This window comes from Vulpes vulpes, chromosome 6 (assembly GCF_048418805.1).
Source record: "Vulpes vulpes isolate BD-2025 chromosome 6, VulVul3, whole genome shotgun sequence".
Classification (NCBI taxonomy): Eukaryota; Metazoa; Chordata; class Mammalia; order Carnivora; family Canidae; genus Vulpes; species Vulpes vulpes.
In genome coordinates this window covers 126,623,447-126,636,504 of record NC_132785.1, presented here as the reverse complement: position 1 = coordinate 126,636,504, position 13,058 = coordinate 126,623,447, and the positions used below count along the sequence as shown (strand labels likewise).

Sequence of the window (13,058 nt, the reverse complement as noted above, 5' to 3'; positions counted from 1 at the left end):
CCGCCCCCGAGCGCCCCGCCCCCGCGCGCCCCGCCCCGGCCCCGCCCCGGCCGCCCCCTCCCGCCCGGGCGCGCGGGCCAACGAGGCGCAGCGGCGGCGCGCAGAGCCCGGGGAGGGGCCGCGCCGCGCCCGCCCATTGGCCGCGCTGCGCTCCCGCGGCCCCGCCCGCAGCCCCGGGGGCAGGCCGGGGGCGGGGCGCGCGGCCCGAGGTGAGGGACCGCGGCGGCGGCGGGGCCAGGGCGAGCGAGCAGCCGGCGGGCGAGGGACGGCGGCCCAGGACCCGCGCGCCCGGCCGCCCCCGCCCCCCCGCCCCGCCCCCGGGCGCGCCCCCGCGGCCGCCAGGCCGAGCCCCGAGCCCGCGCGCCGGGGTCCCCCGACGGCGCCCGGGCCGGCGAGGGCCGCGAGCAGGAGGCGAGGAGGAAGGCGGCCTCGCGGGGGCCCGGCCATGGCGCTCGACTTCCTGGCTGGATGCGCGGGGGGTAAGGATGCCGCGGCGGGGGCCGCTCACCTGCGGGCCGACGGGGCTCCCGGGACGCGGCAGGTGGGGGCGCCGGGGCGCACGGGCCTGCCCAGGGCGGGGTGCGGGGTGCCGGGGGCCGGGGGCCGGGTGCCGGGTGCGCCCCGCCCCGCGCGCCCTCGCCGAGGCCGCATCGCCCGCACCTGCGCGGCATCCGCGGCGCCCGAGAACTTTGGGGCCGGCGCCCCGCTTCCCCCGCAGGTGCCGCGCGGGGCTGGGCTGGCAGGGGGCGCCCCCCCCCCCTCCCCGGGACCGGGCGGGCCAGCCCTCGGTCACGCGTGCGCGTCTCGCGGAGGGGCCGCCAGGGGCCTCCCCGCCGAGGGGGCAGAGATGCGGGCGCGTGGCCCCAGGCCGGGTCCGCCCTCAGGCTGGGCTTCTCTCCTCCCGCACCTGCCGTTGCTGTCGCCGTTGCGCGGCTCGGTTGGGCGCCGGGCAACCTGGAGGCCGAGGAGCGACTCGCAGTGGCCTCCGGCACTTGAGCCTGAGCAGTCGGGGCAGGAGGACGCGGTGGAGGCGTGTGCCGGGGAAGCCATGTGTGAAGAGATCCAAGAACTTTCCCAGGCCGCTACCCCATCAGGCCTCAGGAAACCACCCCTCGAGCTTGCCTTAGGGGTAGAACCTTAGGGCTTTTCATAAACGGGTGCGTTTGTCCTGAGCCCGGGCCGGAGGACACCGCAGGGGCCGCCTCTGCAGATCCAGCTCTCAGCTCCCCCACCCCGGGACCCCACCCGGCGCTTCCTGTCTCCCCCTCCCCCGTACCTGCCCGCATCCCTGCTGGCTCCTCCTGGCCTCCAGACCCTCCTCCTCCCTCCATGGTGGCTCAGTGAAGGTGGGCTGACCCGTGGCCAAAGACCCTTTCCAACCCCTCGGGGAGTGGGAGTTCTTTCCCTGGAGGGGCAGGATTCCTTCCGACGTCTCCCAGGTGTCCTTGGAGCCCCCTGGGAGCTGTGGGGTTTGGGGGAGCACTACTCATCCTAAGGCCGGGCCTGCTTAGGGACCCATCCCCCCAGGCACACGTGTTCGCTCTAGGCGCTTGCTCACAAAAGGCCCCTCCCCCGAATGCCTTCTGCCCACCCTCCCCAGGCCCACCTAGGAGATCCAGGATGGGGGCGAGATAAGGGTGCGGCCCACACGCAGCTCTAAGCCACAGCCCCACCCCACTGCCTCACTCTCACCCGGGCACAAGCCTGGGGCTGCTGGTGCGCACCCACCTCCCTGCTGGGAGAGTGGAGGCCCGAGTCCCCAGGGGGTGAGGATGAAGATTCCTTGTGTCGGTCGTCAGCTCCCCTCCCCCTGGGATCCTCTCCTGCTCTTAAGTGACCCAGGAGACACCTTGGCCTTGAGAAGTGGAGGGACGAGGGGGACAGTGGCCTGATGGCATGGCGCAGCCTTTGCAGGGGGACCGTCTAGGAACTGTGCGCAGGTAGCGCTCCCACCTCGACCCCTGGCTGGTGACTTGGGCTCGGGCTCCTCCAGGCCTGGAGGCTCAGGGGAGGGTGATGGCGGTGCTTCTCTGGGGGGCCTGGGCGTCCCTCCAGATTCGGGATCCTGGGGGGAGAACTCATCACCTCTGATTGGCGGAGTGTCGGGTCACGTGTTCAGTGTCGCCCCCGGGGAGGAGGGCCAGGCACCTTGACCGACTCTGTCCAGGTGCTCACGTGGTGGGAAGGTCGGAATGCCGGGTGGGTGCCGCCGGGGGTCAGGCCCAGGTGTCCGGCCCAGGTGTCGGCGCTCATCAGGCCCAGTGCTCTGAATGGAGGGCTCCCTGGGGGCTGAGGGGGGCGGGGAGAGGCGTGGACAGGAAGAGGTGTGGGGAGCTGCTCAAGGAGGGGCTGAGAACCCTGCCCAGGGGAGTGGTCCCCAACCCTACCCTGGAGTGCCATGGGGTGCGGGTGCCCCTAAGAATCCAGCTCGCATCAGGCACTGAGCACAGGCTTCGGGGGTTCCAGAAAGGGTCTGCTTGGGCTCCCTCCCTGGCCTGTTGGGGAGCTGGCCTGGCAGGGCTTCCTGGCTCTCAAGGGAACTGTGAGGTTAAAAGGATAAGACTTTGGGGACTGGAAGCCCTGACGAGACAGGCCTCAAGGCCCACTCTGTTCCTGTGAATGGGGATGTCCTGGGTGAGCACTGAGCTCCTCCCCAGAGGCCTTGACAACGTGGGGATGCAGATGGCTGGCTGCCACTGGAGGCCTTGCTGGGCCTCCCAACCGGGGCTGGTTGGGGTCACCCCTCCAATCCGGGAGCTGACAGGCTGGGGCCAGAACCTGAGCAAGTCCGGGGCCAGAGGTGGGACCCCACACACACACACCAAGAAGGGAGCCCCCACCATTTCCAGCATGTGCTCCTTGGGGACCCCACAACGGGGCCTGGCTGGAGAGGGCATGTGTGAGGCCCCCAGGGGCCCACAGCTGGAGAGAGAAGCAAGGCCAACCAGCATACCCCAGACAAGTGTCAGCTTTCCAAAAACTCCAGGAGATCAGTTACAGCCCAAGAAAATAAATGCTAGAACTAGGGTGTTCAAATTTAGAAAATTCATAACACGACAGGAAAAAGAAGGTGGATTGCAAAAGATAGAAACAAAGTGTGTCTCAAAAGACCAGAGACAAAGGCATGGAAGTCTTGAGGGAAAAGACGCCTTGGGGATGTCTTCTCGTCTTCCTGTGAATGATAGGGGTTCCAGAAGGATAGAAAGGTCTGGAGAGGATGATTAGGATGAATATGTAATAGTGGAAATTTTCCCTGATCAGAAAAAGGCCTGAGTCTGGAAGTGAAAGCACTGCCGTGGTACCAGGCAGGGTTACTTTAAAAAAAGAGAGAGAGAGAGAGAGAAAAGACACACCCTTGGCATCTCGATGACATTCCTGAAATCTACAGATAAAACCTCTGGGGCTTCCTGATAGAATGCAGAAATTATTGACAAAGGAGAAGAAACACATTGGCAACGGATTTCTCAGCTGCAGCACCAGAAGCCAGAAGATTCTGGGATACTGGCCTGGGCCTGAGAGCCTCCCCAGAGCACAGGACCCTTGTTCCCGTCAGTGTTCAAGAAATAGATTATGCAGAGGAGCAGGAATTCGGAGGCCATTTCCCTATATGTTACCTTCGAGAAAAAAAAAAAATCCAGAAAAGCTCCAACAAAAGCAGCTGGTCAGAGTAGAGACCCCAAGAAGGGGCAGAGGCGAGGGGGAGAGGGACCAGCTCTGAGTCTGTGGTGGGGTCTCTGGGGGGTGAGCAGAAGCTGCAGGGGTGGGGACTTCTTGGGGTAGCTCTTACTGGGGTGGGGTAGGGCACTGGGGGGAGCAGAGAGCCTTGGGGGGGGGTTGTCGGTTCTTACCCTTTTTCTACATAATGATTCTAAGCGTTAGAAACAAGAAGTAACCTTTAGCTGAACTTAAACGTTACCAAGCAGAAAGAGGACAAGTGGCAGTTTGCCTGAACCAACAAAAATGCAGAAAGGAAAAGGAGTAAAAGAATTCATTCACATGAAGTAAGATGGAGTCGTGTCACATCTCCCGACTTGGCAAAATCAGAGACAGCTTCAGAGGGGAGCAGAAAGCAAAGCCGAGCCGCAGCTCCTTGTTTCCAGGAGCCCTGAAAACAAAGTAGTAGAACCAGGTTGAAAGTTAAACGTCACTGGGGCGCCTGGGTGGCTCGGTCAGTTGAGCGGCTCAGGTCATGATCTTGGGGTCCGGGGATCTAGCCTCCACCCTGGGCTCAGTGGGGATGCTGCTTCTCCCTCTGCCTCTGCTGCTCCCCCTGCTTGTGCTCTCTTCTCCCTTGGATAGGTAAAATCTTTTTTTTTTTTTTTTTTTAAGATTTTATTTATTCATGAGAGACACAGAGAGAAAAACAAAGACACAGGCAGAGGGAGAAGCAGGCTCCGTGCAGGGAGCCCGATGTGGGACTTGATCCCGGGTCTCCAGGATCAGGCCCTGGGCTGAAGGTGGCACTGGTTAAGGAGGAGGGTTCCAGGCCCAGAAGACCCGGGTTCGAATCCTCAGTCCACCACCATGGATATATCCTCTGGGCCTCCCATTCCTCATCTGTAAAAATGGGCTAATGGTCCTTTCTTTACATATCGGGAGGTAGAAACGTTACCGTTTGCCACTCAACAAATAGTAACTGTCTTAATTATGAACACTCCTGGCAGTAAAAAGAGAACTTTAAGAGATTCACACACAAAATGCTAGGGAGGAAAGTGTGGGAGTACGTGCATGGGTTACTCCACCTCCCCAGCCTCCCTTTCTCCCATGGATGGGGTAACAGGGTGCCGAATTCCCTGTGACATATGCACCTGAATAGCACTCGGGACTCCAGTTTGGAGAGCGAGCCTTTGTCCTTGGGGGTGGGGCTGGGGTTTGGGCCTGGCTTGGACTGCTGCGCATTGTGGGTGATCACAAAGTCAGGAGCTGACCGCCCGCCCCCCCCCCCCCCCCCCCCCCCCCCCCGCCCTTCCCCGGGCTGCAGGTAGCTCCCCTGCAGGGAAGGGAGTGCTCAGCCAGCATCTGCAATACCTGGCTGCCTCAGGGCCTGGTTCAGCACCGCAGGGCAGTGGGGGCGGGGGGGGGGGGGGGGGGGGGGTGCGGCGGAGGTGATTGATGGTCACACCTAGTACTGGTGAGATCAGTGAGCCGCAGACCTGAGTTCCTTGTGAGCTTGGCCAGCTGGTGAGTGGCGGAGGGAAAATTCAAATCTGGGTGACTCGCCCTGAGTCGTGGGGTCCCTGGCATGGAGGTGTTTGGTGGGGGGTGGAAGACAACTTCTGTCGTCAGTCAAGTGTGGTGAGCAGCAGAGGGGGGAGAGACACCAACTTTGAGTAGTTCAGATCCTGGCTTGATGTCACGGACGTCACCCTCTTATTCCCACTGCTTGCACAGAGCCAAGGACAAAGGAGCACACAGTAGGCACCTGGCACACAGTAGGTGTCCAATAAACATCTCTGTCCTGTCAGGTGACTACTGTGCAGTCCTCCTAGCTGAAACTGCCCCCCCCCCCCCAGCTTTCTGAGTTTTCTAGGACATGTGGGTGATGGCCTTCCTTTTTCCCTCCAGGTGTGGCAGGCGTGCTTGTGGGACACCCATTTGACACGGTCAAGGTGAGTCTCTTGTCACGGTTTTACTGTCAAGTGTTTGTGGAGGTGCAGACCTTGGACAGAGGCCCCTTTACAGGGACCTCACCTTAGGAATACCTGTAAGATCTCCCCCTGGGTTCTAGAATAAAGGTAGCCTCAGGTTCTCTGTGACACCTAGGCGGATGGCCGCGTGTCCACTTTCCTTCTGGGTCTGTCCCTACGTCTCCCAGGTCGGGGCACAACCCAGAGGGTCCATCGTGGTACCTGGCCCACTGTGACCGAGAGGCTGAAGGGCGGGCTTCCCCTTGCCCAGAGCAGGGTGGGGGGGCCCCGTTCTGATGCAGAAGCCCCCCTACACATCTTGAAAGAAAGAGCAGTTCAGAGAGAAAATACAGAAATCGAGCAAAACCAGAACTTGTCAGGACTTCCCATGAACATGGTCTTCACACAGTGGTGACCACCACTGGCTCGCATCAGTTCCCAGGGGCTGGTGTGCACCGCATGGAGCGTGTGGCCCCAGGGGGCAGGCACTCGGGTAGTTTAGCCCCGATAAAATCTTCGGATCCAGGTCCTCACAGGCTCAAAATGGAAACAAAGGAAATCCATGTTCTCCGGCTGGAAATTCCCAAGTAAGATTTTCTCCCCATTGTGTGGGGATTTTATGTCCTTAAACCAGCCAAGTCTGGACTTTCCCCCGTGGGCTTCACCTGGGAACTAGGGCGCGCTCGGAGCAGCAGGGCGCGAGGCCAGGCCCGTGACCCACCGTGAACCCTGACCGTGCCCCTCTTGCAGCTGGAGCGAGGGGGGAGCAAGGGCAAGGATGTCATGCCCAGCTGGGTTAGAGGTCACTTCCAGTCCCCTCTTTTTTTTCAGTGGAAGCCAGGTGGCCCTTGGGCAAGGAAAGGACTCAGGACCTCAGGGCTGGGGTTTCCTCCAGCGCAGGCACGGGGGCCGGGCTTTATGCGTTGGCTCTGACTGTAAGTTCTGGCAAGCTCCTGTGAAGGTGCAGGCCCCCTGCCAGCCGATCTGCTGTGTGCCCCTGGGCCGTTGCTTTACCTCTGAGCCCCCTGTTCTCGTCTGCAAAATGAGGCGACGGGCCAGATTACAGAGGCCCTGGTGGCACGGTGCTCAGTGGTAGAGTTTGGGTTGCATGAAATGCCATCCTGAAGGGCACAGCCTGCCTTCCATCCCATCGTATGCAATTCAGGGAGAAGGCGGGAGGACCGGTGGCCACACAGCAGCCTGTGTCCCTGCACAGCCCGCCGAGGGCCTGTCCACACAGCTGCCGGCCCCCAGGCCAGAGCAGCCCAGGGCAGCCTGGCGCTGAACACGTTGTGCTGTGTTTATATCTTGTGGTCACATGTTGTAAATGCCTCTGTGTCCGGCCAAGAAGTGACTCTGGCTTCGCTTCCTCAGCCTAGCTTTGCAGAGGCCACGCCTCTCTGAGCCATGACTCGGCCTGGGCATGGCCAGGTCCCCGTCAGCTAGCACCCCCGTCCCCCCCACACCCAGGACCCCCTCATCAGTGCCCCCAGGCTGGGGACTACTCTGTCCTGGTGTCTCTGGCCCCCTCATGAGCTCTTGGACCATGACCAGCGCCCCCAGCAGAGCAGTGATTTGGGTGCAGGAGCCTCTCCACCCCACAGGGCTTCTGCCCCTTGGACCCCCTCCTCTTGCTCCTGGAGGGTGACCTTTGAAGAAATCTATTGGTGAACTTTCTTTGGCCACCACTGCGGCCCCACCTGCATCACATCTGGGCAAACCTGTCTAAAAGCCAAGCTTCTTATGGGTAGGAAAAACGGCTCCCCTAGTCATCACCTCCGTCACTCAACTCGTGACCCCTCTTGTCCTACTTACGGGCTCATGCACTTTTTATTACGTTGTGCTGATCAGGGAACGTGCTCTTTTGGTTTAATTTAATGCTGCGTCACCAATGGCCTTTTTTTTTTTTTTTTTTTTTTTTTTTTTTTTTTTTACTGGCTCTTTCCCAGTGTGAAAGTTAAACAATTCTCATTAGAAGAAAATTGGGAAATGTAGAAAAGCATATTATTTCATTAACTGACAAATCAGTTTTCCCATTCTGTACACTTCCTTCAGAATCCTCCCTATGCCATCATGCCTGCCATGGGTATGTATTATTTTTAATGTGTGTGTGTATTTTAAAGATTTTATTTATTTATTTGAGAGAGAGACCATGAGAGAGAAGTCCCAAGCAGTGGGGGGTGGGGGGGATAGAGGGAGAAGCAGACTCCCCGCTGAGCAGGGAACCCGACACGAGACTCGATCCCAGAACCCCGGGACCATGACCCGAGCCAAAGGCAGAGGCTTAACCGACTGGGCCACCCAGGTGCCCTAAAATGTGATTTAATCATCAGGTGCATTCAGTTTTTGGTTCGCTTTTTTTTTTTTTAAGATTTTATATATTTATTCACGAGAGACACACAGAGAGAGGCAGAGACACAGGCAGAGGGAGAAGCAGGCTCCATGCAGGGAGCCCGACGTGGGACTCGATCCCAGGACCCCGGGATCACGCCCTGAGCTGAAGGCAGATGCTCAGCCACTGAGCCACCCGGGTGTCCCTGTTGGTTGGCTTTCTATTACAAAGAAATGTAGGTTGTAAAGACATTTTTTTTTTTTACCATTGTAGAAACATATAAACTAAAAAGGAAGAAAAAGAGGTGTCTGGGTGGCTCAGTTGGTTAAGCACCTGCCTTCTGCTCAGGTCATGATCCTGCGGTCCTGAGTTCGAATCCTGCATGGGGCTTCCTGCTCAGCAGGGGAGCCTGCTCCTTCCTCTCCCTCTGCTTTATTCTGTCTTCTCTCTCAAATAAATAAATAAAATCTTTAATAAATAAATAAACAAGTAGGAAAAAAACCCCTATCCTCCATATATGTCCCCCTCCCTAACCCTCATTAGTGATTTCTGCTTAAAACCAGAAATCTACACAGACCCATATATATTCCTCGCTTTTGGCAAAAGTGGGATTTACTTCAGTAGCTCTGTTAGTGTTGTTTTAACTGAAATTTGCCACATGTAGAAAAGTGCACACACGCCCACTGTCGAGATCTCTGAATCCTCAGGAAGCTCACGCCTGGGGAGAGCAGAACAAGGTCAGCCCCTCCAGGAGCCCCCCGGTCTCCCTTCTACGTCACTGGACAGGACGGTCATCAGGGACATGGGGTCTCCACCCGTTGTCACCGGGGAGTGGCCATCCCAGGGCAGGGGAGGGGATGGGGGGTTGGGGGCTGGCCCTGGGGGCTCCTCGCCCGGATGCGATGTTGACATTTTGTGTTGCTTTAACCGCCTTTACTTTCTGAGCTAGGGGCTGTCTCCATCCATAGCAAAAGTGTAACTTTGTTGTAGATGAGCGTAAGCCTCACCCTGGAGAGCGCTAGTAAGTACAGACCAGGGGAACCCACCCTTCTCTGTCCTCTCTGAACCAGACCCTGGGCCGAACCGCACCCCGCCACACCCCTCCTCCTCCCACCCCACCCAGCGTCCTCCCTGACTAGCAGGGCAGGGAGGCCTCGAGGTGAGCTTGGGCCTTGCACATCCTGGGGCGGGGACGCAGGTGGGGCTGATGGAGAAAAATCAGCCCCCTCTGGATCAGAGGGTCCTCACGTTGGGGTCGCTCGTCCCCATGGAGAGCCAGGAGCCGTCTGGGCCTGTGTGCAAATGACCACTTTTCCAGGGGCAGGTTCGCCAATCCTCAACCGAGATGTTAACCTCAACTGTAGATTGGGCCCCACTTCACCCCCATACCTAGTCCCCCAAACTCCAGCCAGCGAGTGCTCATCCCTGGTCCAGGGGTCAGTAACAAAGGGGGAACGGGGCCTCTTCCCTGCTCCCTGTGGGGCCCAAGCTGGCACCAACCTGGACATGAGCACATCCCACCTGCAAAGACTTAGAGCCGCCCTCCAGGTGCCTGAAAATCCAACCCAAGCACCAGCCAGCTCTGTCTGCCTCCAGGGCGCAGGTGGTGTCCTTGAGCAGAGCTCAAGATGTTAATATGTCATTAAAGTGCAGCAAGTGCTTTTGCTTTTCTCTGAAAATTCACCCCTCCCCTGCCAGGCCCTGCAGAGCCGGGCAGCCAGGGTGGGAAGGGGTGCCGGGGTGATCCGCTGCAGGGGGCTCTCGGTTGCCAGCCGCTTCTCCGAGCAGTGGCTGCCAACTGCAGAGGTCCTCGTGTGCAGAGATGGTCCTTTTTTTGTTCATGAAAAACATAGTCTTGGAAGTGCATGTGGCCGTCGAAGGTCCACTGGAGGGCTCTGGCCAGCCAGCACCCCCCACCCCACCCCACCCCACTCTGGCCCCGACCAACACAGCCGAGCCACTCACATTGCTGGAGAGGACACAGAGCCTCAGCTGACTTGCAGGGCATCTCTGAGCCTCAGTGTTCCCATCTTTGAAGTGGGGGTCACTACACCCACCTCGGCTGGTCATTCCAGTCTTAGGCCCTCTGGTGCTGCCGGGCACAGAGGGGTGTTCACGCCATGGCCCTGGCGGTGGCAGTGATTTCTGAGTCAGCTCCTGAGAACATGACTTGTCCTAGCTCACCCTCCCACCCCCATGACCTGGATTCTGAGTTCAAGAAATGTGCTCCCGCTCCCTCCTGCGGGGCCTGCGTATCAAGCTCCGAGATAAGCTCCCGGTCAACAAAGAGTACTTTCACGTTAAGAGGTTCTGGGCTACGGGGCTCCAAGGGCAGCGGGGCTGGAGCTCCCAGGTCCCGGAGGCGGCAGGGACATGGTCACCAAGGAGGCTCTCCGCCGTTCTCCCGTCCCTGCTTTAACTCACGACCACTGTCCTCAGAGGGGGCTACTGGCGGAAATCAGGAGGCCCTCAGGGTCTGAGGCTCATTGCTTTTAACACCCAAGGGGGCACCGTCAGCCCCTGAGGAGGGGAGTTGGGTGATGGGAATTCGGTGGGGAGCCCCTTTGGCATCAGCCATGGTTTGCCACCAGGGCAGTGGGCAGGTCTGGGGAGATGCTTGATGTCCCACCGTCTGCGCATCGTGCAGACATAATGCAACAAGAGGCTCAGCCTCCAGTTGCCTCTGGTTGCCTGAGATCTTGGGGACCCTGTACCCCCTATGCAGCTGGCTGTCTCTGTGGCTGTTTCCCCACTGGATACCCTGCCCCCTGAGCAAGCACGGACACCCGGCCCTGCCCCATCCTGGTAGCCGTGGAAAGCTCCCGGGCTCCCCGCCTCCAGCAGGGTCCGGCCTTGAGCCTCCGTGGGCTGTCCTGAGGGCTGGGTCGGGCAGCTGGGAGCTGCGGCCTGGCTTGCCCACCGTCCGGGCCCCTGTCCTTGCAGGTGCGGCTGCAGGTGCAGAGCGCGGAGAAGCCTCAGTACCGGGGGACCCTGCACTGCTTCCAGTCCATCATCAAGCAGGAGAGCGTGAGTGGGGGGCCCGGGGGTGGGGGGGGGCGGTGAGGCACCAGGTGCAGGTGGGAGGGGAGCGGGGAGCGGGGAGGGGCGGCGGCCCGGGCTCCCCCCCACCCCCGTGCCCGCGCAGGAGCGCGCCCGACCGTGTCCGTGCGCCCCCCCCCCCCCCCCCCCCGCAGGTGCTGGGCCTGTACAAGGGCCTGGGCTCGCCGCTCCTGGGGCTCACGTTCATCAACGCGCTGGTGTTCGGCGTGCAGGGCAACACCCTGCGGGCGCTGGGCCGCGACTCGCCGCTGAACCAGTTCGTGGCGGGCGCGGCGGCGGGCGCCATCCAGTGCGTCATCTGCTGCCCCATGGAGCTCGCCAAGACGCGGCTGCAGCTGCAGGGCCCGGGCGCCCCGCGCGCCTACCGGGGCTCGCTGCACTGCCTGGCGCACATCTACCGGCGCGAGGGCCTGCGCGGCGTGAACCGGGGCATGGCCTCCACGCTGCTGCGCGAGACCCCGGGCTTCGGCGTCTACTTCTTGTCCTACGACGTGCTCACGCGCGCGCTCGGCTGCGAGCCCGGCGCCCCGCTGCTGGTGCCCAAGCTGCTGCTGGCGGGCGGCGCGTCGGGCACCCTGTCCTGGCTGTCCACCTACCCCGTGGACGTGCTCAAGTCGCGGCTGCAGGCCGACGGGCTCCGCGGCGCCCCGCGCTACGGCGGCATCGCGGACTGCGCGCGCCAGAGCTACCGCGCCGAGGGCTGGCGCGTGTTCACGCGGGGGCTGGCGTCCACGCTGCTGCGCGCCTTCCCGGTCAACGCCGCCACCCTCGCCACCGTCACGGTGGTGCTCAGCTACGCGCGCGGCCCCGGCCTGGCCCAGCCCTCCAGCCTGTGACCCCCCCCGCAGACGGCCACCCGGGCTGCCCGTGGGGCCTGCGTGGACAGCGGCCGCGGACGCCTGTCGGGTCTCGGGCTGGGGAGCCTCCGGGTGCCCCAGAAGTGATGCTCTGCCCACGCACCTGCTGCCGCCGCTCCCACCGGGGCGGGACCTGGGGGAGGGCGGCTCGTGGGGTGAGGACGGCTTGCCACCCGCCAGGCCTCAGGCTGCCTGTCTGTAAAATGGGGACACGGGTCAGCCACTGTGTGGGGCCAGGGTTCCCGAAGGTGTGCAGAGAAGTCAGCAAGGAGGTGGGTTCAGGAGGATCCCCACGCCGCAGCAAATGATGTCTGTCCCCCGGAGGCTCCTCATGCTTGGTGTTCCCATGATGCCATGACGTGGGGCAGGCCTGATGGCGGACACAGCTGCGGCCTGCACTCCTGGGACTGAGCTGGGGGCCGCCGTGCGTTTGCACAAGGAGGCAGATGGTTTTGCACATGTTGGAGGAGGCTGTGGTCTCCTTTGCCCTGATTGGGGTTCAGCCTCTTGGGCAGCGTGATACGCTCTCGCAGGGCGTCAAGAAAGACCAGACTCCCTCCCTCTTCACGTGGTGTCACTGCTGTATAGAAACTGCTGAAGGAATAAAATATTCTTTGTTTTCTTAAGACTGAGGCCTGTTTGTGTACCACAGAGGAAGGGGCCCCATTCCCCACCCCTCCCCGGAGTCCAAGGGGCTGGCTTGGTAGTCTGTGCTCTTGGGCCCTGATGGCAGCCCGAGGTGCGTGCCCAGGGCGAGCTCCGGTGGACACGTAGACCTGTGTCTCCTCATCTGTAAAGTGGGGCTGACGGAGGCAGGAGGAGTAGGTGAGGGAGCTGACAAACATGCGGGCCGGAGCGTCAGCCGTTCAACAAAGGTTCCTCAGTCCTCAGGCCTGGGCTCTGCTCATCCTCCACCTGGGCAGGCCAGGCAGCGTGTGTTGGGAGCTCCAAGGGGCACTGAGCTGTGGTAAGGACACAGACGGGACACTCACGGAGGCTAGAAACGGCCTCCTGGAGGAGGGGAGGTCACGTGGAGCTCTCAGAGGTGAGCAGAATTTTCCATATAAGATTAGACCTAACCCCAGCCTGAGAAGTCCTCGAGGGCTTCCTGGAGGAGGCCTCCTTGGCTAACGGGGTGTCTCTCACTGTCCACCCACTCTCACTTCTCATCTTCCTGGAGGC

At 61.1% G+C, this 13,058-nt stretch overlaps 1 protein-coding gene across 1 annotated transcript; it reads left to right on the top strand.

The window, feature by feature from the left end:
* The first annotated feature begins 309 nt into the window (after positions 1-309).
* On the top strand, positions 310-12,502 carry SLC25A29 (solute carrier family 25 member 29). Its single transcript, XM_072762301.1, has 4 exons — positions 310-479; positions 5,566-5,609; positions 10,903-10,986; positions 11,154-12,502. The coding sequence occupies exons 1-4, from the start codon at positions 446-448 to the stop codon at positions 11,853-11,855; spliced, it is 864 nt and encodes a 287-aa protein (XP_072618402.1). The 5' UTR covers positions 310-445; the 3' UTR covers positions 11,856-12,502.
* Positions 12,503-13,058: the final 556 nt, after the last annotated feature.